Genomic DNA, 27,051 nt, shown 5'->3' with positions numbered 1-27,051 from the left:
TGCCACTAAACAGCACCCGAAATTAGCGTATTTTGTTCCTCAAAGCAAAATTGGCACATTTCGCTCAGGAATCTCAATCGCTAATTGATCGGACATTTGATAGGCAGTAAACATGATTTGCGAACTATTTTATGACCCAACTTCGGTAAGCGACAGGTTGTTAAATTAATAAGCGATATATCTTACAACGTTTTGATGATGCGAACTGATATTTTGATGATCGCTTGGTGCAAAGTTTACTAGGAAGCAGGAAGTAGCAAATAGCATTAATTTTCCAGTTTTCATATCGAAACCCCTAAAATGAAAGGTATATGGAATGGTAAGAATGCAGTCATGTTTGTTTACGTTTGAATTTGCTGGGTTTACCCGAACAATCCAAATTTGTTGAACGGCGGTACGGGCAACTCTCCATTGCAAGATTATTACGACAGTACGAGCATGAGATTGATTGCTGGTTTAGTTTCAGCTGTGTTCTAGCCAACGCTGAGCATAAAATTATAATCTGGCATCTTTTTTACAGATAACAAAGTATGTTAACAGAAATCAATTGATAAAAACCTGGCATAAAATAAATTAAACAAACGTTTACGTTACACTGAACTATATTGACTGTAAACCGAAAGAACAGCGATTCCACGACAACTGAAACAGAGGACAAACAATGCTTGGATTGTATCAGGCGGAGAAATGGATCGTCATGATGATGTTATTTAACTGTAAGATTATTTATATTTATCTATTTTCAACTAAATATTCAATAAGTTCTACGAAAATGTGTCATTTTATAAAGAAGACATCTAACATTGCGTACATTTTGAACGCTGCTTCAATGTTCCTCCATTATGCTAACGAGACGCAATCACTTTACCTAATTATCGGCGCGGATTTATTTTAACATTTTTCATACGAACATGAAACGTCTATATGCATCCTATGTACGCTAAGTTTGTAAAAGTTATTTGTGTTGAAGATGTTCATGTCAGAATTGAAAGTTACCTAACGATACATCGAAGATTTTGTGATTATTGCGCCAGTGCGAGAGCTGGTTGTTCTCGCGAAATAACCTTTAAATAAATGGAATATAGAATAAATATACATTCATAAAATAGATCATAACACGAACTGCCATAGCCGTTAGTATCATTAATATTATTCCTACATAATAAAAAAAGAAAAGGTATTAGGAGTTAGAAATTATCACTATTTCGCTGGGGTTCCAATGCCAGTGACGAGTCAGTCAGAGTCTAAAAAAACTTTTTTTTCTGGAATTTCTTGTTAATTCTCAGCGTTTCTACAACATGGCTCCCTTTGTTCTCAGATTACGTAGACATTTTTACGATCGTTCCGTCATTCGATCTTGGTAATTAACGATGCAATATGATGCACGACGGTCGAGTACAAGATGTTTAACGCGCGATCAGCGTTTTATTACCCATTCTCGTATAATTATTCATTACTTAGAACAGTGAAGCACATTCTCCAGCCAGTGAGTCTTTTGTTGTACATGCACACCTTCACATAATTGACATCTGAATTTTTGGAATAATTGAATATACTCGAAGACGATTATCAAATTTGCCATGATTTTGTTTTCTTCATTAGTACCTTATTATTGTATTTTCAGCCGTGGCGTGTCAAGTCCCAAAGCATTATTTCGTTCGGCAACCATTCAATACGACTGTGTCTATCGGAGGAAGAGCTTCTTTGCGATGTGCGATCGCTAACCTACATGTAGGTTTCAGTTTATTTATTGCATTTTATTTGACAAAAATTTACAAAAAATATGCTTCTCAATGTTCTGATCATTTTTTTATCTACAATTTTGCACGGCTTCCATGCATCAGAAGTAAAAGGAGATTTCAATATTATTTTAAAGTCTACAATCCATGATCATCCAATTGTGCGTCGTCGTTACGCACATTATATTATTCAAAAATGACCTTTCCGAAATTCCAATTTTAATTATTTTCAACCAATTCTGTCTGCGCTGGCGCTATGCTTAGCAAACTTATGCAAAATCGATACAATTATTATGTATGGACGGAGCCACGTTACAATTTGAACCAAACATATTTACTAACAAAACACATTTTAATCTCGAACCCACAATTTCAGACCGAGGTACAATGGAGTGTCGATGGTTTCGGGCTCGGAAGATGGTTTTCTGATCCACGACTTTCCTTGACTGGCAGCGAAAGTAAAGGTATGAATTATAGTACTAAAAATTCCATGGTGGAAAATGCTCATTCGACAAGAAGGTGTATTGAGCATACCAGAGTTAAACTGTCAGATAAATGATATATCTTCCTTCTACTAAATATCGAACACTTCGAGATGTGTGTATCTATATAAACACAAAATTCTAAATTTCAGTATATTATGTTGAATGTGTATAGTCTAGTATTGTTAATACAAATATTCCAAATCTCACAGGTGAATACAATCTACAGATTGTTAACGTTAAACTAGAAGATGATGGTATGTATAGATGCCAAGCTACCGGAAGCGAAGATGAGGGACTCGACAATTTGATTTCTCGTGCGGCTTACCTCAACGTCATCGGTTAGCATTTTAATCGTTCTTTTGGGAAATATTCCGATAAAATGATACAAAAATCGATTCCGAAGAACCCAATAGGGAATGGAAACAGTCAACTATATAAAGTTGTAATCTGACGGCTATAGGGAAAACGTCTACGAAACTATTGACCAAAATGATAATATATATGATGAAAATATAAGCGGTGCTTAGGGCAACGATTATGAAACTTCCATTACGAGTGGTATAGTGCTCCCCAGTCCATGAACTACTAAATACATTTACGACTAATTGGATATTGGGGTTACGCAAACCTGAAACTACTTTCATACGGCGCTTAATTGGACAACAAATTGTTTATTTAACAAGTCTGTTTTATCCCAAAAGATTGTTGTTGGGAAGATCAATGATTAGATAAATTGTAGAAAATGAATTTGAGAAAATGGACGCAAAACAATATAATAAAAAACATCAATTTCTCTTTGTGACAGTTCCGCCCAAGAAAGTCCGATTGGAACCCTCAGTATCCGGAGTAATCGATGTTAAGTATCCAAACAGTGTCAAAATTACTTGCTCAGTTCCCGAAACCAAGCCTGCATCTGTCATCAAATGGAGAGTCCAAGGCAAAGAATACAGCGGCTCAATAAGCAAGAAAGTCCTTACAAAATGGGGTAAATAGAAATGTTCATTTTCAGCGAGTTTCTTCTATTTTTCATTTTGAAGATTTTTCAATAAAATTAATTCTTTTTAGGTTCAAAACTGGTCACAACCTCAAGCAGTATCACTCTCCAACCCAGCAAAGTTCAAAATGGCTCGATGGTGGAATGTATTGTCAGCCATTTAGCTATGAACTCGCCGATCTCAAGCATTTCCAAGTTGAATGTTCTGTGTGAGTTATTTGATAGAATTTTCTATAGAGATTAATCTGATTAGCTTGTCTCTATTGGTGTTTAGACGTGTTTCAAGTTTTGATCCACGGATTACACAAATTTAATCGCAGAGATGAATATTAATTTTTAATCTAGATCCTCCGAGCGCGCCACGAATTTCTGGATTTGCCGGTCAGCCCATGAGAAGCGGGGACCAACTATCCCTAAAGTGCGAAGCAGCTGGTGGGAATCCTTCTGCAAAAATCACCTGGCTAATTGTAAGTGTATAATTAAATGGTTTTGCGATTTAATCCGCGATTGAAATTGATATTAAGCGTTTTTATTCAGAAATGCGCTACGTAATTATGAAAAGGCCCTTGTGACAGAGGGTTATAAGCTCTGACACACGATGTGAAAATAAATATTAAAAAAACGCTGCGTATTAAATAAAGAATTTATGAACAACTGTCGTTGAAACACTCAATTTTATAAAGATACATTCAGGATTTTAGGTTCTCAAATATTTTTTAGAATTAAACTTTGCTATAAATGTCGAAATATGATCGCTGATATTGTGAAAAATTTTGGGTTCGATTCCCGCGCCCATCGTGTCTCCTGTAGGGTAGGCAATGTCAACTCGTAAAATCTGGGCCTTTTCTAGATGAGGTTACTTTTTACGGGTCTGCGATTCCAAAGGCTTGTTCGAATTGAATGTGTGGATACGCCCCATGCAAAATCGTGCATTGTTTTTTTTTTTTGTAGAAATTTCATTAGAAAATGAGGCACCGACTCGTAAAATAACATGTCTCCCTTACGCCACAATGAACAAAAAAGTTCTGACACGTCATAGGTTGAAATAATCAATTTTCTAAAGAAGTAATTCAGAAAGCAAGACATAAAATTACATTGTTAAATATGCAAACGAGAGTGTTTGATCACGAATGGACCAAAGTGTACCCGCGTTCGATTAGCTGTTTTTTGGAGAATTTTTCGTCCTTTGGGAAGAAAAATATCGACGTATAGCTGGATGAAAAATTTGAGCTGATTGTAGATGACATTTTGTAATAACTAAATTAATTATTGCGTTGTTAAAATCAATACGAAAATAAAAATGCTGTTAGGGTGTCGTTCGATCAAAAGTGATACAGCTTAACGCGATTTGTCATTTCAATGGAGCCAAATTAGAATTGACTGCAAAAGTTTATCCGAGCACAATAACTTATTTTGGAATTGATTTTCGGATTTTGTCATTTTATTGTATGGGTCATTGTATGATCTATTTTTTTAGTGCTGTTACGCTCGTGCTTAGTTATGTAGCTGAAACCTAACAAATGGGGACTTGGTTTTGTTGACAGATATTCAACAAAAACTGTATGTGCATTGAAGCGAAATATGCTGGATAGAGCAGCATGACAACTCATTGATATAAGATTGACTATCGAATGCAGATCTATGTTTCATGACTGGCCATAGGAAATACAATTAAATTCCTTGACCCTCTCTTGCATAAATAAGTATTGTCATTATCAATACAAACAACTGTTCTGAACTTTGCTAATACGCTCGGATACTAAGATTAGCGTTGTTTGTTTAATTTCCCTCGCATAATTAATGCAATTAGGACATCCGTTCTTCTTCATCATGATAACGCAGCGTAATTTGTTTATTCGTCCGGTTATCTTTAATCTGTCTTATGGCAGCGAAAATATTTCTTTCAAATTTTGGTTTTGATTGAAAAATACGAGAGATACATGACCAAACATGATATTTCAGTGAAAATTGACTAAGAAGTTTGTGTAAGATACTGCATCGACCCATTGCTACGTAAACCTAAAAATAGTAACATTGTGCCTCTTTCCGTAAATGAGCTCTCAAATTTTGGCGCAAAAGTTAACGGATCTGAAAACAACAGTGAAATGCCAGTAACGGTCGATTTCTCAGGGGAGAATAATAACATTATCAATTGGGAATTGTCTTTCATAATACTTTATCTGATATCGTGTGAAAATCTTCTGCCAGCAAAATGAATGTGCGTTTCCCACCGTGCATACCGATTCTGCAATATGGCATTGGCAGAAGACTTTTGCAAATCTCAATATTTACCAACTGGCGAATCTGGGTCTAAAAGTGCTTGATTAATCTGTAGGTTTCATTGAAAAACAAACTAATAATAAATGGTTTTTATTTATATATAATTTAACTCGAGTTCTGAAGTAAAAACAGGGTTTTTCCATTGTCAGTGATTTTTAGGCACCTCGATTAACGACGAAAATGTTGTCAACAATTAAAAGTTTACTTGCACACTATTTGGTATAAACGAAATCCACGCGCTAGTGAACAGTTCAAAATATATTGCACAGGCTGTCACAGGATGTGGTGTGGGGTTTTTATTCAATTGTAAGGTCATTGAAGATGGAAGCAAACATGTGGCAAGCTGTGCAAAATTCCGGTAGATTGATGCACCAGCAGGATTTTGTGATAATAATCCCGCGTCACTCCTTATTTCGGAAATGATTTCTTGGAAGTCTGCTTGCTTTCCGTTGTCTCATCAAATATGCCTGACTATAGTAACTTAAGCTTCCACATTGATTTAATGACTTTGGTCGCGTGCTTTTCATATTATGTAGGTTACAAATTTGATGATGACTGCGAAAATGCGGCGATGAAAGAACAAACGATATTGTGCACTCCCTAAGTTTTAGCGCGAAAGATAACCACTAAGTTATGTCTTCCACGGAATGATTGAATCAATGATGTATCCGCGATAAGTTCAAGGACGTTAATATTTTCGTGCTTGCAATATGTAGATTCGACGAGATTGACACTTGAACTTTCCAAATGTTGGAAAACATCATTCGCGACTTTTGTCTTGCATTTTTCTTTCTCTGACATTAAAGTATTTCCGTGTTTTGAATATTTTTATCCTTGGAGTAATTTCCATATTGACTCGTTTTGCCCAATGGTAAACTTATGTTTCAACCACAAATTACCGAATAAGAGGCTGAAACCATATTCAACATGTGATATGATCTATAATAATAAATATTATTCCTAGGACGATGAGGTCATCCACGGAGAATACACACCAACAAAAGATGGTTCACAGAGCTTGTTACGGCACAAACTTCGTCCAGACGACGATGGAAAGATACTAACATGTCGTGGAGAAAGTCCAGCTCTTGATTCACCTTTAACCGATCAATTGAAATTGGAAGTGCAATGTAAGTGTCCCAGTGTGTAATGGTTTTATCTATGTTAATATTTTTTTTTTTATAATTCGAGGCTTTAACAAACGTTTTAATAACGATATTTTTCAGATCCTCCTGAAAACATTGTTATAGAACGTGACCCGGAAGATGGCGCACCCGAGAATGGAATTATAACACTCACGTGTCATTATGCACGTAGCAATCCACGCGCAAGCCTAGCATGGTGAGTATAATAATCATTTTTCTTTATTCATAAGAGGATGGATCGGATGGGACATAGGCTTTTCATTCACGATAGCGTATTTAATTGTTAGTTTGTTACAATTCTATTTTGCTAATCAAGATGATTATTTTGCAGGTTCATTGATGGTATCGAACTACCCTTGCATTGGAGTGATGGTGTAGTATCTGTGCCGTATATGATTCGAAATCTAGGTGCTGACCCATCCGCTGCACGTATCAGCTTGACTCTTACTTCAGTACGCCGCCAAGATGCAAACGCTAAAATTACGTGTCGAGCAACAATTCCAGAAATCGATTACGTTGGCGAGGTAAGTTCTATAATTTCAGACTATTGGTGAATGTGAAACAGAATTTAGTTTTTAATAAATATAATTCATCGTTTTTTTAGGCTTCCACATATCCCAAGGTCAACTATCCTCCAAGAAAACTGGCTTTGACGACATTTTCTCTCAGCGCGCCTGTGACAATTACACCTACACCAAGTACTGTCAATATTCCTGATTCGAAGGCTAGCGAGAATTCTTCGGGCAAAGAAGTATCATATAAAGTGGGTGATGTCGTTTTGCTGCGATGCGAGACCAGGGTAAGATTTACATTGACATAAGACTTTCGAATGAAACAGACAATGTTTAGTAACTCAACGACCATCATAATTGCAGGGAGGAAATCCACCGCCAAATTTGAATTGGCATCGAGATGACACTTTGATCATTGGTGACGAAAATACCGCTATTTCCGCTCCGGAGGTAAAAGTATACACTGGGAAAAGCGCGGATGGTGCGACAACCGGAGAATTCATCACAATTTCAACCCTTGAACTGACTTTGGAGGCGTCTCACAATGATGCAGTCATATCGTGCGCAGCAAACCATCCAGGCTACCAGGATACGCTAGTGGATAAAAAGAAGCTTTCGGTAAGTCACGATGAAGAATAATGGCGACGATGATATTGTTACCAAAGCTTGATTACGTTTATGATGTAATATTTTACTTTACAGGTTGCGTTTCCCCCATCTTCACTAATAATTGAGCAATTTCCTTCTACATCACTCGTTGTTGGAAATCCAATGAGTTTGACATGCACAACCTCGTCCAGTAATCCGCCAGCAAAAATCACATGGTTTGTATAATAAATTTCATTATTCTTTTGAGTTATTCAGATCCTCTCGCATCTTATTTATAGAAATCATATTCATTTTAGGTATCGAAACAATGTGGAATTTTCAAAACAATATGTTATAGAACTGCCCTTAACAGTTGGTGAATTGGGAGGATACGTCGCGTCCAGTCGGTTGAGAATCACAAATCCCAAAGTTGAAGACGATGGTGCTGATATTGCATGCAAGTAAGTCAATGCTACAGATATTTCTATATAATTGATATATATAGATATTTGTTATGATCGAGAAAGAAAAATAGACAATTTAATAAATCAATGACATTTCTACTTTCATGGTAAATATGACGTGGCTTAATGTTCACATAGAATTGTTTTGGTATGTGCTTGAGTTTTGATGAATACCAAGTAATATTCTAATTTTATTCAATTTCAGGGCAGAGGTTCACGTTCTCCAGCAAAGCATAACAAAACCACACAAGTTAAACATAGAATATCCACCAGTATTTTATCCTATCGGTAACAACGCAATGTCTATCAACGCAACTTATGGAGATAACTTTGTTGATATCGAAACAATTGCCCATTCGAATCCATCAGGAATGACGTATTCTTACTTCCGTATCTTATCCAATAACATCGGAAGCGACGGCGGTGAGCAAATAACAAAGAAACCATTGACGAAGGACACGCGTTTAGTTTGGAATGAGAATAGTGGTCGTTTACGCATAAACAGCGTGATGGAAGATGATGGAGGCCTTTACATGATTCGTGCTACCAATGCTAGAGGATCAACAGAGTTGAATATCACTCTTAATGTTTTCTGTATGTATTATACATCAACATATCTTATTTTTTTTTATATTATATCCTCATTATTTTGTTTAAAACTCGAATACTTGTTTTCAGATCCCGCAAGAATCACTAGCATTAGCGGACCAACTACAACATTACAGGAAGGAGATTCCACCGAATTACGATGTGATTTTAAATCCCATCCACTCACACCAGCTCACGTTACTTGGGTTAAAGAGGTATGTCGTTAGATATTTAATTAGTATTATTCTAATTCAACTTAGAATTGACTTGTAACATATTGATTATTTTGCAGATTCCTGGAAACGGAAGGGATAGCTATGATGTGGAAAATTTTCAAACGCACAGCATCTTATCGCTCGCCAACATAACTGCTGATGATCGTGGAGGTTACAGATGTGTTGTGGACAATGGAATAGGAGAACCAGCGACAGATCATATCAAAATTGACATGCTATGTGAGTTTGTACAGCATTAAGCTGGTGATAGTACTTCCCTCATCTAATTATTTTCAGACAAACCCATAATGACAATTCACTCAAATGATGATTTATCGTTAAATGCGCCTACCTTTAGATTCTCCTGCCTTCTTCGATGTAAGTCCAAGTAAAGTTGCAGTGTCATCCGTGGACAGCTCAGGTGCTCTCTCCCCAGCAGCGGTTCTTCCTTGTATTGTACATTCTACGCCGGCTTCAACCATTACTTGGATAAGGGGAGAATCGCCAATCGTTGTTTTTGATAATAGCGGGTACGTTGGTTTATCTGTTACATATAGAATTAAGATTATATTCATAATTCATATTTCAAATATATCGTTTCCCTTAGACAACTTTGTTGTCTGAAACCTCTACTTGGAAAATGTTTAGAGGCAAAGGTTCGTCATTTATGCCGCGTTTTCAACTATTACCAATATTCACTGCCTTAGTCTAGACTTAACACTTGTTTTTGTTCTTAGATTTTCAGTTATAAATGAAGTTATCGATTTCGAAACCTCCAAAAGTACTTTGAGAGTCGCCAATGTTCAGCCAAATGATGCAAACATCAACGACTCTAGTATCGTGGCACAATTCCGCTGTGTAGCAACAAATAAACAAGGAAAGCGAACAAAATTAATCAACATTGTGCTGCAAGGACCACCCGATGCTCCATCAAATCTTCATAGTTTCAACACGTCGCATTCTTCCGTTTATTTAATCTGGAAACCCGGCTTCGATGGCGGTGTACAGCAAAAATTTGTTGTACAATACAAGGAAATCCAGCATGGTAAACCCGATACAGGATACCAGAAACTTGTTGCTGAAACCAATGAAGTCCTTGTGGAAGGTCTCAAAGCCAACAAGAGATATACTTTCCAAGTATTCGCCAAAAACAGTTATGGAGAAAGTGATCCATGTCAGAGTATTGTTCTGCAAACAGCAATCTCGTCTACCCGCGAGTCGAGGGATGTTTGGGCCGTCTTTGGAGTCGCCAAAGGATATGTAATTACACTTGCTGTGGTCAGCCTTCTCATATTTATCTTCGTGATAGGGATCAGTGTAATAGCATTCAGACGATGCAGAATTGCAAAGCAGAGTTACAAGCCTAAAACTATTGAAACAGACTGCGAAAGCCTCACACACGCAGAGTCAAGTTTGTCATCTCGCGGTTCGACGAGTAAACGAAGACAAGAAAAAGTTGACACTGATTGCAAAGAAGATCAACACATGCTAACCAGAAACGTAGAAGGTGAATCTGGATTTGATTATCAATTTGACAGTGAAGACCCCGCGACAAAAATAATCTCTTCTGATTCAAGGGAAGCCAGACAGCCGTGCTACTTAGATTGCTCGGTATCAAGGTGTGACAGTCAGAGTTCTATTGACCAGCCAGGTAAGGTCTAATGGCAATGGATGAATTTAAAATTTGTTGTTCAAGGGACATATTCACTTATTTTCTTTTTTCAACAGATTCCAGATATGGCCATGCCTCGAAATTCTCGTTTCCCACGTTCAAAGACGACGTTAATGCTGTGACATCACAAGCGTCACTATCTCGCTTCGGATTTACGAGTCAAAGTGCTCGAATGCAGAGGCCCATCACAGAGGAGCCGCATATGCCTCGTAATTTCACGCAGCCTCGCTTTCGAAGAGATGTTTTGCCTAGCGATGAATGCCTCACAAACAACCGCAGAAAGTCATTCGACAAATCTCTGGATCTTCCACTTCCTCCAGTTTTACCACTTTACGAAGGACATAGTTACTCAAAAAGGCCGAGTGGAGGCAACAGTTGTGATGCACTAAGCTCCCTGTCGTACTCTGGAACTAACGTCGCAAAAAACACACAAGGTAACATTTACTATATTACCACTTTTTATCATGACGTTGCGTGACTATTTCGTATTAACACACAACTTCTTTATACAGGTTTGGGATACCGAAGCAGCTTACGACAATACCGTACTCTCGATTCGTCGCGATATAGTTTTGATCCTTACTGCGAAGATTGTTGCAGCGCCATTCCGGAATGTAGAACATCATTCGTAAATTCCAAACCTATTCTGCAAAACCAATCCATATACAATGTCAATTCAGCCGAAACTTGCCTTTATAACGTCGTGTCGAGGCCATCAGATCCCTGTGGATATACAACATCTTTGATGTCCATGTCAGATAATCCTATAGAAGAATACGCCGTAGACGTGGACAGGGATCATTCTGCATATGGTGGCACCAGAAATTCTCAAAGTTCTTCGACTTCAAGCAACAGTGGATTGTATGTCAGAAGTTTGGACAACATGAGCAATGCAACTAACATTCCCAAGGTAGGTCTTAATACAATACAATTATGTCAGTAATATTAACAAACCCCTTCTACAGCCGGAACGCCCATATGGGTGTACTTTTTGATAAATTCTAAAATTTATGTACTTATAGAGTCAATATCGCTCTTAGCTGTTTATCAACGTAATGCCCTGATATGAGAGAAGCGATAAAACCTTCCAGCCGTGACGCAAAGTGCGAATCGTATAAATATCCTGGATTTCAAAATCACCTGTCAGACGTCTGAAAAATGTGACTCCCTTCAGACAGGAAATACTCCTTTATAACGACTTATTATTGTTTTAGCATGTATTTTCAGTCATACTAACTATCCCTGACCATCCCTGGCGCTGTGTTGTTTTGATAAATATGATTTCGAATGCTCCATAGTTGGCAGAGGTATGGAGATTTTTTGTATGTAAAAAAAACGTAAAATTAATGGTAATTTTAACGCGTAAATGCGCGTATGAGATTGGTTACGCCGTTCTACACGCATTTCCGTCGAAAAAATTTAATTTTTTTGCATTGGGGGTGGTCTGTGCAGTAATAATAAGAGCTGTGACGTCATCAGTATCGGTAATTTGACCTTGAACTTGACAATACTGTAAATACAATTGTGAATTTCAGAGTGATAACCATTCATGCTATAATAGTCGTTTTGGTATTGTTATGTTAGGAAAAACTTGACGAAAACGTTGAAGAAAAAATTAATTAATTAGGAATTAATTATTAACCCTCTACTGTACACAGAATATCTCAAAGTCCAATTTTTTTTTTAGAAATTTTTGAAATTTTTTTGCAAAAATTTTTTTCGAGGGGTGTGTTTTAAAGATATATTGCTGAATAGAACTCTAGCAGACGCTTTTAAAAACCCATGAATAAAGCTTTAGGGATTAATGGTTGACATAAAAAAATAAGTTTCAAATATACCCATAAAATGGGCAGGGCTTGAGGCTTAAAAAGGGTTAACAAACCGTTTTCGTGATTTTGCATAAATACGAGGTGAGTTTTCATGAAGACCAGAATATTCCTGGTTAGGAATGGATTCTACATAATTCCTCATACTATGAGCGATACGTTAAGCATAGTGTTTAATTCGAAATTTTCAACATGTTAACAACCGACGTCAAGAAATACGAAATGTACTTTCAAACGAAGCAATTAATTAAATAGGGCCTTATATTCACAAACAAAATAAATTATCCGGCGTCGAAATATACGAAATGGACTTTTAAACGGATCAATTAATCAAATGGGGCCTTATATAATATTCACAATAATATATAACATCCACAAACTGAGTAAATTGATTTTGAACCCTACCAGAAATTAGTACTGGTGCGTGTACCAGTGCGTTTTGTCTTACTACAAAATTTAACATAAATTTTTCTTTTTCTTTACAGCAGAGGACAAGCATCGTAAATGACGACGGGACCATCAATACTTTCGGGCTCGATCTTCCACTTCCGGAATCGCGATCAAATGCGCTTGGTGTAATTGACGAAACCGGATCTCAGCATAATTCATCAAATTTAACTGGCACAGGGGAAAATGAAACATGCAAAATGTCGTCGCCCTCAGCTACAAATGAAAGGTTTACTAAGGATAGAAAAAGCTCTATGAGATCAAACACATCTACAATTCCGTCAAGACAACAAAAAAGGGACACGAATCAGACCGTACGATTTCGCGACGAACTATCTTTAGCTCTAAACGTTTCGAGAACAAACGCATCTCAAAACTTGGAACATAATCATTCTGATGACGATGATACAGACAGTGGATGTGGTGGAAGTGCTGACGTTGCCGTTCATTCCGATAGATCGCCGACATATCCAACACCAGAAAAATTTTCCACGTCTTCGGCATTCACACCTGTAGGCGAAGGCGGGGAAACAGTACTTCGAATCTAGCTTTTAGTAAACCGCAGCAAAAGTTACAATAACCAAGTTTAAATCTGAATATATTCCCCAGCAGCTTTATCTGATAGACTGGTATCACCTTTGATAACATCAAATTGCTTGCGAAAAATGGTCGTTTGCTTTTGTACATAACTGCATATCTTTTGTTTATTCTTTTTCTTTTAATTTAAGAAATATGCCACAGTTCCATAGGCCAAAGTGGCGTATTTTTGCTTAGTGCTTTTTGTTATATATTGTCACCATATCATAGAAATATTTTTCGTCTTAAGGTGATTGCATTATTCATGGCAATGCTTGCTTTCCTATTCGCAATTTGCATTGTCGCGGTAAATCTGTTCTTTCGCTTGCCTTCATTCTAAGCGATGACCGTTTTGACAAAATTAGAAAATTGCTGCATTTGTTGGATTAGTCGGCGCATTGATTTGATCGTTTTTTTTTCACTGACGCAATTTTCTAAAATTATTATTATTCGCTTTCTTTTTTTCATATTTTGTGTGCGAACAAACAAATTTCCACTGATCTGAAAAATACACCAAAATATTATGCACCAACAAATTGTTCTAAAGTGTAGGTTCACTTGATTAACTAGGATATGTTTAAAAGCAGGTCGGTGCGCAGAAAGACGATAAGGTTGTTAAAAAGTTAGGAAACACGGTCCTGATGCTTGAATAGTATTGTACACGGGGATCAGAAATTTTATTAAGGAGGTAGTGAAGCTGGAACAAATTCAAACTATTCCAATCGGTATAGTCGATGCTACCATTGTTATTTCAACAAGAACGAATTGTTACGTTACCTGCAATACGTCAGTGTGAATGTCACAGACTTGGATTAACTGTATATTACCTCAGTTTCATCGCACTGCGTCAGGCGTTCCGTTTTGAGCATTACTTTATAATGTATGTATCGCACGCCCACGTGTTAAGCTTTTGCAGATGTCTTTTTTTATGTGTCTCGTAAAGAATAGAATGGAAAATAAATCAAGATTCACTTCAAGGTCAGACATTTATTTTCTGTGCCAATCAGGCTGGGACCAGAATATTTACGTAAAAGAGCTGATCTTAAGTGATCAAAAGCACGTTTATTTGTCTTGCATGTATTGAATACATAGAATAGTTGTTATATCAGGAACTCCATGCGATTGTGTATGCATTTCGTCTATCAATAGCGATGATATAGTCTTATTCAAATTACGATGACGCTAAATGTATGATTTAATTGTTTGTTTATTATTACGGTTATACTCGCTTTGATGGCTGAGTTCCGGGATACGAATGTCCAGTATTCTCGTTTATTAACCAAATTAATGCAAATGAATTCGCAATATCTAAAAAGAAGAGCCTATTCATTGCCTTGCATAATTATCAACTTTATTATGATTGACGGTTTAAAACATTGAGGTTCGTTACTGAATAGAAACAATTTGTAAGTCAGTTTACGTACGAAATGTCGCACAACCTGAAAATAGTATGTGTGTCAGGTTAGGGTTCAGGTTGTGCGTCATCTTGGTACGAATACTTTCGGAGCGCCGACATTTGTAATTGCCAAGTTTGACAGCAACAGGTGGTCTGGCCAGAGGCCGCAAAACGCGAGTTTCTAAGAGAACTGATGTTCTAAAAATTGCTACGTGTGATACAGAATGTTTCTAGAAATAGAAACTGAATATGTCAGGATTTGCCAGGAATAGAGGCATCAAATAGAAATCGCGGACTGAATGAATGTTTCCCCGAGCATCGACTTCCTTGTTTACTTCGGGACATTGGCCAATCAGCAAGATGCAAAGAGTGACGTGGTTTCGCATCCGCTCAGACACTTTTCTCGCTCAGACTGATTTCAGGCGTCGTCGTAAACATTACCTCGTTTTCGCGTTTTTGAAATATATATTCGTTAATCTTTAGTTCTGTTTCGGATATTTAAATGTAAATCAAATAATTCAATAATCGCTTTGTCTTCTTAGAAGTTTTAGTTTAACTGCAGTAATAAAATATTAGTGTAGAAATAGCTGCAATAGACTACGCTAAAATTCTTCACCGGTACTTTTACAAAACAGATTGTTGAATGCTGTGAATCAGAATAATTGTTTGAAGCAAAATACCCTATTTTACAGGCGCCAACTCGGAAGAAATTTACGGGGGTCAAAGGTCGGGGAAAGATCCATAAGTCGCCTTCAGTCACGAATTCAGTCACAATCACGTCGCTTCTACTTGACGGCATCCGGAGCCATAAAGTTTTATGCGCTTATTCGGCGCGTGGCGAGTCGCGCCTATTAGTCGTCGTTTTTACACATTCCAAAGGGGGGGGGGGGGGACCCCCCTTGGCTACGCCCCTGGGTGTGGCAGACATGACTCATGCCATGTGCGTTGTTTGGACAGGGGAGCAAAAACGGCGAAAACTTTTAATCATCAAATGTTTCGATAAAATCATTTCAAATTGGAAATAACTGAAACGGGTATTTTTACTCTACAAGTATTTCAACAACAGTCATTAAGGGAAGGGGCGCATTTTAAAACTTCGCCATGGGCGCCATTTACGTAGTTACGCCACTACTGCTGATTATAGCAAATTTCATAAAACGTCTTTAATAACAGCCTTGGATGAGTAATTCTACAGCAATCATATACGTTGTGCGCTGCCAGTGATGAAAGCGTTGTTGTACACATACTACGAACCGGACAACTTCCGCTTGCTAGGTTGTGGTGATCTCTATGGTTATTCATGTAATCTGTTAAGTCATGTTAACAACTAAACTGATAGCTCAGCCAGTGTGACTTGTTCAATATCTGTTCACTTAGATCAGGGGTCACCAAACTTTTTTGACCGCGGGCCGGGTATGACTCAAATTGTGTTGAAACGGGCCGGATGAATATTTTTGTCAATGCAATACAATAAATTCACAAATGTTGGGAATATCGCAGAATATAGATCGAGAACATCCTAGGAGTTTAGCTGTTATCAAAACGTTGCTGTCATGAATTAGAAATGTTACAAAATCCGCGACAAAAAATGTACGCATCACGTCTGCTAAGTACCGTTACGCCGTGTTGAAATATCGCTCATAAAAACGACTGCCTGCTGTAGCTTGGAATTCTATGAAATTTTGACATAATTTAGATAAAATAAACAACTATTATCTGGTATTTGAATTTCATGCGCATAAATTTCCCAACATTCGACGCTTTTAAAAATTACGCTCCAGTTATACGTAGTGCAAATTATTGATATTGTCTATGGACACCAATAAAATTTATATGGACGTGTGTATTTCTTGTCTAACTTGATACTTACCAATTTTTATGAAGTTCGTACAATCAGAACATCGTTAATTATTAACCACAATGAACCACTGTCAAACTATCATGCACAACTCCAGCGTTTATTTGCGACGATCTTTCGGCGGTGTCAATGACCGTTGCCAGAATAAAATCCTGAAATTATCTCAATATACCATAGATGTGACGCACATCGAAAGATTAGTGATTGATATGTGTTATTTTTCCATATTTAGTACAGTTCTTATCAAAAAAGTAATACAATCATTATGGAAAAAATTGGCTGTCGGGCGGTACTAAAATTCCGATATCTCCGTTAGTTTTTATTTAAATCGGATGAACTTCAATTTTTTTGTAACATACCTACATGAATATCCGCATTAAAGCAGTACAAAAGTTAGTGTGGCTTTTGAAATTGGAGCAGTACGCGAGGGATTACAGTACTGTTAGCACAAGATGCACATTCGACGTTTATTTTAGCACGAAAAACAAACAGTTTCGTCGAAAGCAAGCGCCACGAGTGTACAAGTGTATCGCAGAAAACGTTACGTACTGGTAGCATTCAAAGTCGCAAAAACGAAGTTTTGTTTACAACCACGACTGAAAATCTGTTAGGGTGACAAAAGTGTTATTACGTCACTTTTCTGCATCTTGCCGATTGGCCAATGTTACGAAATAAACAAGGACGACGATGCTCGTGAAAATCTTCCTTGGAAAAAAATTTAGCCATTTTTGCGTGTTATTGCGGACCGGACCCCTGACTTAGATCATAACATTATTGTAAAAATTTGGAGTCATAACAAAGCGGTTAATAAAAACATACATAATAGATATTCATACTTCGTGGAAGCATATTAATAATTGATTATAAATATATAGTTTTACGTGGTCAGCATACCAATATCACCTTCGAATAAAACGAACTGAGAATATTCCCATTGACATTAAATGAAATCGTGTCGTAAAATCCGCCAAAATGTAATATGACCATCTCAAAGGATGTAATCTGCTATATATACAGGATTACCATATTGTGCTTATTTCTAAGATTTGTGCTTATTTCCTAGCCCGCGTCTAGTAACAATGTGCTTATTTCTAAGAAAAGTGCTTATTTTTCAGTTGTGTGCTTATTTTGTCTTATAAACATGTATGACTCGTTTGTGTTTTGCGTACAAAGATTGCGTGAAAATGAGAGACGGTGTTTATTATTAATTATTATACGTAACGCCTCCCTGCGTTATTATTGTAACGTAGCATTTATCCACGTTTCACCTTGACCTTATGTCTCACTCACTCGCAGCGCGAAATGTTTCTGTTAAAGGAAAGGTTCGCGTTTTTCCAGGCAAACTGTGACACAGTTACAACAATTGCTGCTAGTTTTCATGGATACTGTTTTTAGGGACAAACCATAATTTATACAATGAGTGAGAGTAAGCTTGAGTTCCGTTACGAATATGAAAAGGAATTGGCTAATGTCAAACGAAGTCGGAGGGGTGTGCGCTATGCTCACTCCTGCTATTGTGACAGCGATATTAATTTAAATTAAAGGCACGGGAAAAACAGCAATTAGTGCCCACAATACAACCACAAAAATTTTGCAAAAAACATTGTGGGAAACCAAAGTATATATGATGACTTTTATACAAGCAAACTTTCCCACCTAAAACTAGACTACAAGGTAGCTGCTTCTGGGGGTGATTGGGCATTTCATACTGCAAAATACCAGCAATCATTCCGTCCAATGATTAAACAACGCATCTCATCAAAACGATCTTTTTTTTGATTCTCAGTAATGCTAATATTTAAAAGTATGTGTTTATGTTTTGCAACCTTGTTCGAATCGACTTCGAATTAAAAAAAAACACAAGAGACTTGTGTATGATTTCTTTCTCATTTTATTCTACGTTTCTACTGTTATTAAGTACCCACCAAAATAATTATCCTTCTGACACCCGTGCTTATTTTTGGCTTTTAGGTAGATGGTAATCCTGTATATATATATTATAACGATTGAGAAGCGCGCATAGAGAAATAGTTGTCGTAGCTCTGAGCCAACTAAGTGGTAGACTAGATCCAAATCCAATGGAGACACTGTTAAACCAACACAGATTCTCTGACAAGAAACTGAATGACGAAATGTTCTAATTTAAATTTTCGCAAAATACTTCCGGAATCAAAGCGTGCATAGTTAGCCAGCTGGTGTTAAATAAAACGGCAGTGACCAAACGTTATAGACTGACATGTCATGTTAAAGTGAAGGCAAGTAGACAAAGGGCGTTTCTGATTAATTGCCTATAGCTGTGGTTAAGGGGTTGTTGGTGCTTTTTGTAGTCCCCACGTTAAGGCTTTGTAATAATATCGATAAAGTTTCAAAATTATAAAAGCACCATCATACTGTCAGAGCTTATAGTTATCTCTTCAAGTGCACATAAGTTTGCCAATTGTTTGACATAATAACAAGCAAGGTTTATGGTAGATATGTATTTATTAAGCAGTACGACGGGGCTCGCGTAAAATGCGCTCCTTTTTGTATTTTGAAATTCTCTGCAGTGCGTCACTACATGCCATTGAACAACAATGCAATTGAATATATTGGCAATTTTTAGAGTGTCTTATTTCATCTTTGTAAATATATAGATCATTTAGGTAAGCTTGTATGAAAGAATATATAGAACAAGAACAATGGTCTTGAATATCACGAATTATACAACTACTACTACCACAAACGTGAGGACAAACACTTTGTCGATTATGATAGCATTCCAAGTAATAAATGGAATCCTACTGCTTTGTACAATATGGTTACTACTGTGCATGCTGATATATGGAACGAAAAAGCACAAGTGGAAAAAGACGTCAGGAGCATCGAGCATGAATTGCGGAATCATATACGCAATGTGCGTTGTGGCTGTGATTTTTTCATTGCCGAGACTTATTGGAGATTGTATACTTTTCAATCTTACAAAGTTTGAGAATGGATTGCAATATTGTGAGATGGTATCAGACCTGACTAACGGAGCGTACTCTGTTTCGACATACATGACCTATTTTTTTCTTTGGCTTCGTCAAAAAATAATTTACGCACATCCATCTGTTCGTCCATTAGCTGCGAAATGTGTGAAACCTTTCACTTGGTTTGCACTTGTCGTCTTTTCCGTATTATCCCCCGGCCTGAGTTGCATATATACAATACCAGATCAGTTTTCTGCAACGCCATATGGCTGCAGTTTAACACCTTTGTCAGAACGGGATGACTACGAGGAATTCATCGAAGGTGTTGGTCAGTACGTCCTGGCAGGAGCATTAGTGGTAATTCAAACAATATTGCTCGGTTTGTTTGTCTATCCAATGATACTAAGCAACCGGGAGATGAAGGACAACATGTCACAAAGAATAAACTCAGACAAGAAGACGAAACTACAAACTGAGGGATTCACCGGGATGAAGAGTAGAGTGTCTTCATTCATAAGGACTCTATGGCTGACAATAGTGGGTAATCCAGGGGCGAGTCCGGTTGCAAGAACAATACACCGATCCATGATAGGTTGCGCAGTAGTTGTGATCTCGGATCTTGCAGCCATGGGTATTGTTACACGAGTTCCTCTCGATCTTCCTCGGGTGATTGCAAATACCATATATGACATTAGTACGTTGGTGAACTTACTATGTCTTCTTACCACATTTGGAAACAATGTTCAAATCCTAACTGTGGTCTGCATGAGTTGCGCAGAGGCCTCTAGCACGGGATATTCAACCAAACCAAAGAAAACTTCTGAAATTGCAAGTACAAGCAATGACGCAATTTGTGTGTCCACTATTACTTTAAATGAATGTAAATTATGACGTAACACGGAAAGAATTGAACCTATGATTGAAAATAACGTGTAATTACATGTGAGAGTATTCGTACACGTCGTTCTGAAAGGTTATTTTATTTTTATTGACACCTTCTTGGAAAAAGCGGACGAATCGGACGATTTGTTTGCAGTACAATGCAACAAACCATAGCCACTTCCAGTCTGCAAAAAGTGTAGTACAATTTATGGATTTATGACATATTGGTGAAGAAAATTTGTGAAATTGATGGCATGAAACGATGTAACATCCGCCGAAATTTTGAACAGTTGGCAAGAAAAACGGACAGTGTCTGCTTTAAAACTTCAGTTCGTGTTCAACAAAAATCTACTATTGAACTGCTGGGTAAAATGACCAAACACAACCGAAGCAGTTATTTTGGTTCTAAATAAATTCGCATTAATTCCAGCGATGATTAACATTTTGAACAATAAATGAGACAGGGCACTGTTAATTGATCCTGTGAAGACAATTCGATAAATAATATACATTTAGTCGTGCAATTGAGATAAGTTAAATCAAAAAATGGTTTGGATTATGCTTTATTTTACGTGTGAATGTTTTTTGGAGCAAGTATTCATACTATAAATATTTCGATAAACAAAAGTCTTGTCAAAGATCTTACATAGAGTTCATACTGAAAAATCGCATCAGAATTGGGAATCAGTTTCCGGTATTCCGGCGCTTATTAGTACGGTTATACAACAACGATGGATCACTTGCTTTTAACAGTACAGAAGCCCTGACAGTTTAAATATGTGTTTTGCACCATCATTGTTCTTATCAATGTACACAACGGCAGGTATATATAGCCTATATATATATATCAGCCACAATAGCTAACCGGAAGAAGCGATATACGCATATCGCGTCATTAATTTAGTCGCTTGTCAAGGCTATATTTATACTTATAGTAATTTGAAGGTTGTAATATTAAGGAAGATTTCTAGCTAGGAAACGTGGGATATAGACAATGAATTCAAAGTCATAAAATCTCTAGTAATCACGATATTCATGAAAACTATTAGGCTAGTAAGAATACTAAATTACTCAACATCGAAAACACTGTCGTAGGTTTATGAATCCACTCGAACGCGATACTAGGAAAATTGATAATTTTGTTAAATAATAGTTTGTTATTCAAGAAATAATTCCTGTATATATTTTGATAAGAGGTCATTTTTGACACATTGAATTACACTTTACGTAGGAAAATCATGAATATGTTGCTCTAATATGAACTATTAACACGTGAGCTGGCTTTAATTATTTTTCTATCTTAGGACACAAGCGGTCAATCTTGATTCGAAATCTAATCAAAATCTGAACATCGTTGACAGTAAAGATTCCAAATTTCAGTGATATTTCTAGTATATTAATATACTATTCGTCGATGAAAATCAATAATTGACTTATTGCATTATTTCTATTAATTAGCATCTTTGATGTTGTCCTCGGATTGACTGTAAAAACTGATTTTGATTTATTTGAACCTGTTCAAGCCACACATTTACCAAATATAACAGGGATGCCTAGAAAAGGTATTACCAAGGATGCCTATAGCGAAAATAAGGAACGGAAACTAAAGAAGTTTTGATATAAAATATGTCTCAATCAACATATTCTTACGCGCCTTCTGCACTAAAATACAATTTTTTTAAATTTTTGTAGTAAATGCTTCTAGCTGCCCGGGTGTAGTTAAAACGGTACCCAATCTATCTTTTGAGGAGACACTTAATAATATATCCACATAGAAGAAAATTTTAGTAAAACTGCACAGCTGCTGGGAAGATAACAATACAGTTTACCCAAAGTTTTCTCGGATTCCCACGGTTGTGCAAATTTTACCTAAAAGTTTGGGAACCACTCGCTGTATCAGGGAATTCATTCGCATTTGGAAAATTCGACGTTTGAAAGATTGGGTTGTGGGGAGAAAAGATACATTTATTCTGAGGGGTTAAGACAATTCATAATAATTTTATGTAAGAGTTATGATACAAGACTATCAAATGTATATATTCGATTTTCAAACTTTTCGTAAACCTATTCTCGGGATCATTATTAAAATAGCTCGGAGTTTCAATTCCGGGAAAATTCACAAAAGCCCCGTCACCAGAAACTATGGCACAGCTCATCATTTTATAAGCATATTTAATCATTGATCATTTTTTGTTATTCGCCACATTGACTAAACTTGTTCGTCAAGCTGGTGTTGCGCCCAGACTTGAGTTTAAAAAATATGGATTTGCGCTAAGGTCTACGCTAAGCCTATTCGCAACTCTGATTATAAACGTCCTTTTTGCTCTTTTATACGCCAGAATGATAAAAACGGGATCGGCGTGATAGAAGGGTAAAGTAATCTTAAATTTGAAGAGATTGTGTGAAGATCCGACTTCAACACAAAAACATTATTATACATATTTCTTCAAAAATCAAGGTTCTTGGTACTCAACTAAATGTGAAAGCAATAATGATGAAAATGAGTTGCGAGCGACCTCTGACGTGCTTAAGGCTATGGTTCCATTACATTTGAACCCACGTACATTTGAACCCATGACAATTGCACCTGTATGGTATTGCACCGATGGAATTTTTTTTGTTTCACGGATAGTTAAACCCATACTAACCCTAACCCATGGGTTTTAGCACCCGCATATAGATTGAACCCGTGGATATACACATGGGTTCAAATGTACGTGGGTTCAAATGTACGGTCACCTAAGGCTATATATGTTTATCATTAAACAAATATATATGAAAATCCGTTCTCTGTGTTTTTGATGTGACTTTTATCATAACGTTTGAATGTATTCATTTCTGAAATTGTACCTTTGTTTACGTATTTGCATTTTGTACATAATATAACTCTCGTTGTTTGTGTTTCCTTTCAGAACTCTTAAGTCGTGGAAGATTGCCAGTTCGTATATATATATAGTTGTGTTATTATCGTAGGTTCTTCACATTGACGGTTTTACTGTGATTTGATGGAATTAAATATCACCAATTCAACCCTGATCTATCCTTCAACCAGTTCTGCATTGAGATATAATCCGAACCTTGCATTTTCAATAAAAACTACGTGCCAGGTGGTCAACATTATACTATTAACGTGCACCATTTATGTAATCATTAGCTTGATCACATATGGGATAAAGAATCGGAAGTGGCAGAAAGTATCTGGGACATCCAACATGAATGGGAGAGTCATTTACACCACGTGTTTGATATCAGTCATCTTGTTTCTTCCGCGGCTTGTGGTGGACGGGGTGCTTATCAATCTTCTGCATATCCCAGGAGGTTTGCAAATGTGCGAAACGGTGTTTGACGTTAATAGCGGTACATATACCTTATCAATATATGCTATTTATTTCTTTTTGTGGCTACGGCAACTACTCATTTATGCTCATCCAAGAGTACGACAGTTAACAGGAAAATACGTTAATCCTATTGGATGGTGTATTATGGCGGTACTCATCGTTTTAAGTCTAGGACTATCCGTAATGATGATCCTACCCTCGACATTTACATCGCTTCCATACGGTTGTATTATAAACCCACGTTCCGATTCGACATACTTTGAAAAGTTTTTTGTAAGTTATGGTGTATTTATGATGGTGGGACTTTCAGTTTCAGCACAATTGATACTCTTGGGCTTATTCATTTATCCGATGGTACTTAGTAATTCTGTAATTCGCCAGGATATAAAGTTATCGGATGGTAATATAGAACCCGGAATATCAAACAACTTTCATAAGATAAAACACTTCTTCTCTGCAATATGGCGGGGGATGAAATGTGACCGAAGTGCAAATACAGTGTTACGGACTATACATCGATCAATGGTATGCTGCGCTATAGCAATAATATCGGATATTTTCACAATGGCAATGGTATCAAGTATTCCAGACAAAAACATGGATATTCCACGCGTGTTACCAACGACTTTATATGACATTAGTTTGATGATCAACGTTTTCTGTATTGTCGCAACCTTCCAAAAAACCAAAAACATTTTGAAACCGCTGTTTGCGGGACGTATCATAAATATACGAACTCCAGAAACTCAGAGTCCAGAGATCACCGCTTTTTGACAAAGTCTGATGTTTTTTGCGAATGGGCACATAAAATTGACTACTGATTCATTGCCAGAATTGACGATAGGAAGGACTGTGTTGTCGAAGTTTCATTACTCATTTATTCAAGATTTATTCATACTTTTAGATTCTTAAAATTAAAAAAAAAACAGATAATTGTGCGTATCGTTTCAATTTCTCAAGCTTGCGTGTCGCGGATTTGGTTTGATTGTAATTCGTAACTGCAGTCGAGTTTATTATCTACTCTTATCTATGAGAGTAACCAAATTATTTCATTTAAAAAACAGTTGGTGATGTGATTCATATCCTAGCAAACCAGGAAAATTGATAGAGATTTCTTTAAGTATTTCGCATCGATTGAACTAGCCCATTTGGAACGATTTGAGCAATCCTTAGTATTTTAACGATAATCGCACATAATTTCATTTCGTCAATTGCTGAAATCAAACAAGTTTAAACGCAGATCCGCTCATTATTGAAAATTGGGCTGATTATATATATCTCGAAATAATCTCAATAAATCATTTAGGAAATTATTATCGGATTCAGAAAATTGTCTCATGGACTTATATAAACGTGAAATATTGCATTTTGAATGCACTGAGATCGTTAGCCACTGTTCCAAAATGCCAACAATCTGTATATATCACGTGGGTGCTTTTATGCTTAGTAGTATTGAAATGAACTAGAGGCATAATCTTGACGACAACTTATATCATTTGTTTCTATCAGTTATTTATTTTGTACTTTGTTATCGTGTTTTTGACATACCGAACAGTCGTGTGTGCAAAATTTTACTATTTATTTCATTATTTTAAATCATCTGCTATCCAATAGCATGCTGTATCGTATTATTTTACCTAAGTTGCTGATGCTTTTGAGAGTGATAAATGCCAATCATTGTTTTACTACTTAGTTAAAATTAAAATAATAAGAGCTGTTCTTCATATTGATGGTTAAAACTGATACATGATGAAGCTAACTAGCGACAACTCGACAGTGGCATATTTCACAATACCGGCTCTCCGGGAATACAATCCGAAATCAGTCTTTCACATTAAGACTATCTGTCGAGTGGTTAATGCTGTACTTTTGGCGTGCACTATGTACATTATAATCAGCTTGATAATATATGGTATAAAAAATCATAGATGGAAGAAATCAACAGGGATATCCAACGTAAATGGTGGAGTCATTTACACCGCATGCATTGTAGCTGTTATTCTATTTCTTCCCAGACTTGTAGCAGACGCCGTGCTTATAAACATTTCGCTCATACCTGGAGGTTTACAAATGTGCGAAGTGGTATTTGACATCACTAACGGTGCATACACCTTAGCAGCATTTGCGATCTATTCTTTTTTATGGTTTCGACAACTACTTATTTATGCACAGCCGACGGTACGACAAATGACAGGAAAATACGCCAATCCTCTTGGGTGGTTTGCAATGTCTCTTCTGATCATCATGAGCCTTGGACTAACTGTTATGTTTACTCTCCCTACATCATTTGAATCACTCCCTTACGGTTGTGTCATCAATTTACGTGCCAACCTGACAGATTTGGAATATTTTTTCAAAGGATCCGGTCCATATTTAATGGTAGGACTCCAAATATTGGCACAACTGATACTATTGGGCTTGTTCATTTATCCGTTGGCGCTCAGCAATTCTGCAGTCCACGAAAACAATAATATATCACGAGGGAACGATCCATCAGAAACCGGAATCAAATTTTACAAAATAAAACGCCTCTTTTCCGCAATTTGGCGAATGATAAAGGGCGAACCCGATGCAAATATAGTGTCACGAACTATACATCGATCTATGGTGTGCTGCTCTATTACAATTTCATCCGATATTTTCACGATGGCAATTGTATTAAGTATCCCAGAGGAAAATCTTGACATTCCACGAGTGTTGCCGACTACCCTTTATGATATTAGTATAATGATAAACGTGTTCTGTATTGTGGCAACATTTCAAAATACCAGAGGAATTTTAAAAACACTGTTCTCAGGTTGTGCTCAAAATATAGAAAGAATGCAGGAACCTCAAATCTCAGAGACAACAATTCTATGATATACCAAGACTATATATGCATAGTTTCAGTGTTATCTTTCAAAGAGCTCGGTGTCGACTGAAAAATAGCGAGTCCAAAAAAATGACGCCTACTAATCCGGATCGCGAGATACTATAAGATTACAGCTCGAAAGATAATTTGAAATCTTAGCATTATTTGAACGTTATCTATATTTGCATCATCGTTATAATGCAATTACAATAACCATGTTATACGTAACCAAAATTGTATTTTTTCA

At 36.8% G+C, this 27,051-nt stretch overlaps 3 protein-coding genes across 3 annotated transcripts; all 3 read left to right on the top strand.

The window, feature by feature from the left end:
- The first annotated feature begins 512 nt into the window (after nucleotides 1–512).
- Nucleotides 513–14,067, top strand: LOC120330880 (nephrin-like). Its single transcript, XM_039397851.2, has 22 exons — nucleotides 513–716; nucleotides 1,625–1,731; nucleotides 2,116–2,203; nucleotides 2,434–2,562; nucleotides 3,030–3,209; nucleotides 3,290–3,427; nucleotides 3,564–3,685; nucleotides 6,463–6,628; nucleotides 6,725–6,839; nucleotides 6,975–7,167; nucleotides 7,248–7,442; nucleotides 7,519–7,773; nucleotides 7,858–7,979; nucleotides 8,061–8,204; nucleotides 8,413–8,801; nucleotides 8,886–9,010; nucleotides 9,088–9,250; nucleotides 9,369–9,540; nucleotides 9,748–10,661; nucleotides 10,739–11,116; nucleotides 11,195–11,592; nucleotides 12,994–14,067. Exons 1-22 carry the CDS (start codon nucleotides 662–664, stop codon nucleotides 13,501–13,503), a joined length of 5,058 nt encoding a protein of 1,685 aa, XP_039253785.2. The 5' UTR covers nucleotides 513–661; the 3' UTR covers nucleotides 13,504–14,067.
- Nucleotides 14,068–19,438: 5,371 nt separating this feature from the next.
- On the top strand, nucleotides 19,439–21,892 carry LOC144424563 (uncharacterized). Its single transcript, XM_078113979.1, has one exon. It carries the CDS (start codon nucleotides 19,464–19,466, stop codon nucleotides 20,622–20,624), a length of 1,161 nt encoding a protein of 386 aa, XP_077970105.1. The 5' UTR covers nucleotides 19,439–19,463; the 3' UTR covers nucleotides 20,625–21,892.
- A 3,810-nt stretch (nucleotides 21,893–25,702) lies between these two features.
- On the top strand, nucleotides 25,703–26,812 carry LOC120331393 (uncharacterized). Its single transcript, XM_039398463.2, has one exon. The coding sequence runs from the start codon at nucleotides 25,703–25,705 to the stop codon at nucleotides 26,810–26,812; it is 1,110 nt and encodes a 369-aa protein (XP_039254397.2).
- Nucleotides 26,813–27,051: the final 239 nt, after the last annotated feature.

Source organism: Styela clava, chromosome 6 (assembly GCF_964204865.1).
Source record: "Styela clava chromosome 6, kaStyClav1.hap1.2, whole genome shotgun sequence".
Classification (NCBI taxonomy): domain Eukaryota; kingdom Metazoa; phylum Chordata; class Ascidiacea; order Stolidobranchia; family Styelidae; genus Styela; species Styela clava.
Note: the sequence above shows the minus strand (reverse complement) of the source record. Positions and strands in the feature narration are given on the sequence as shown.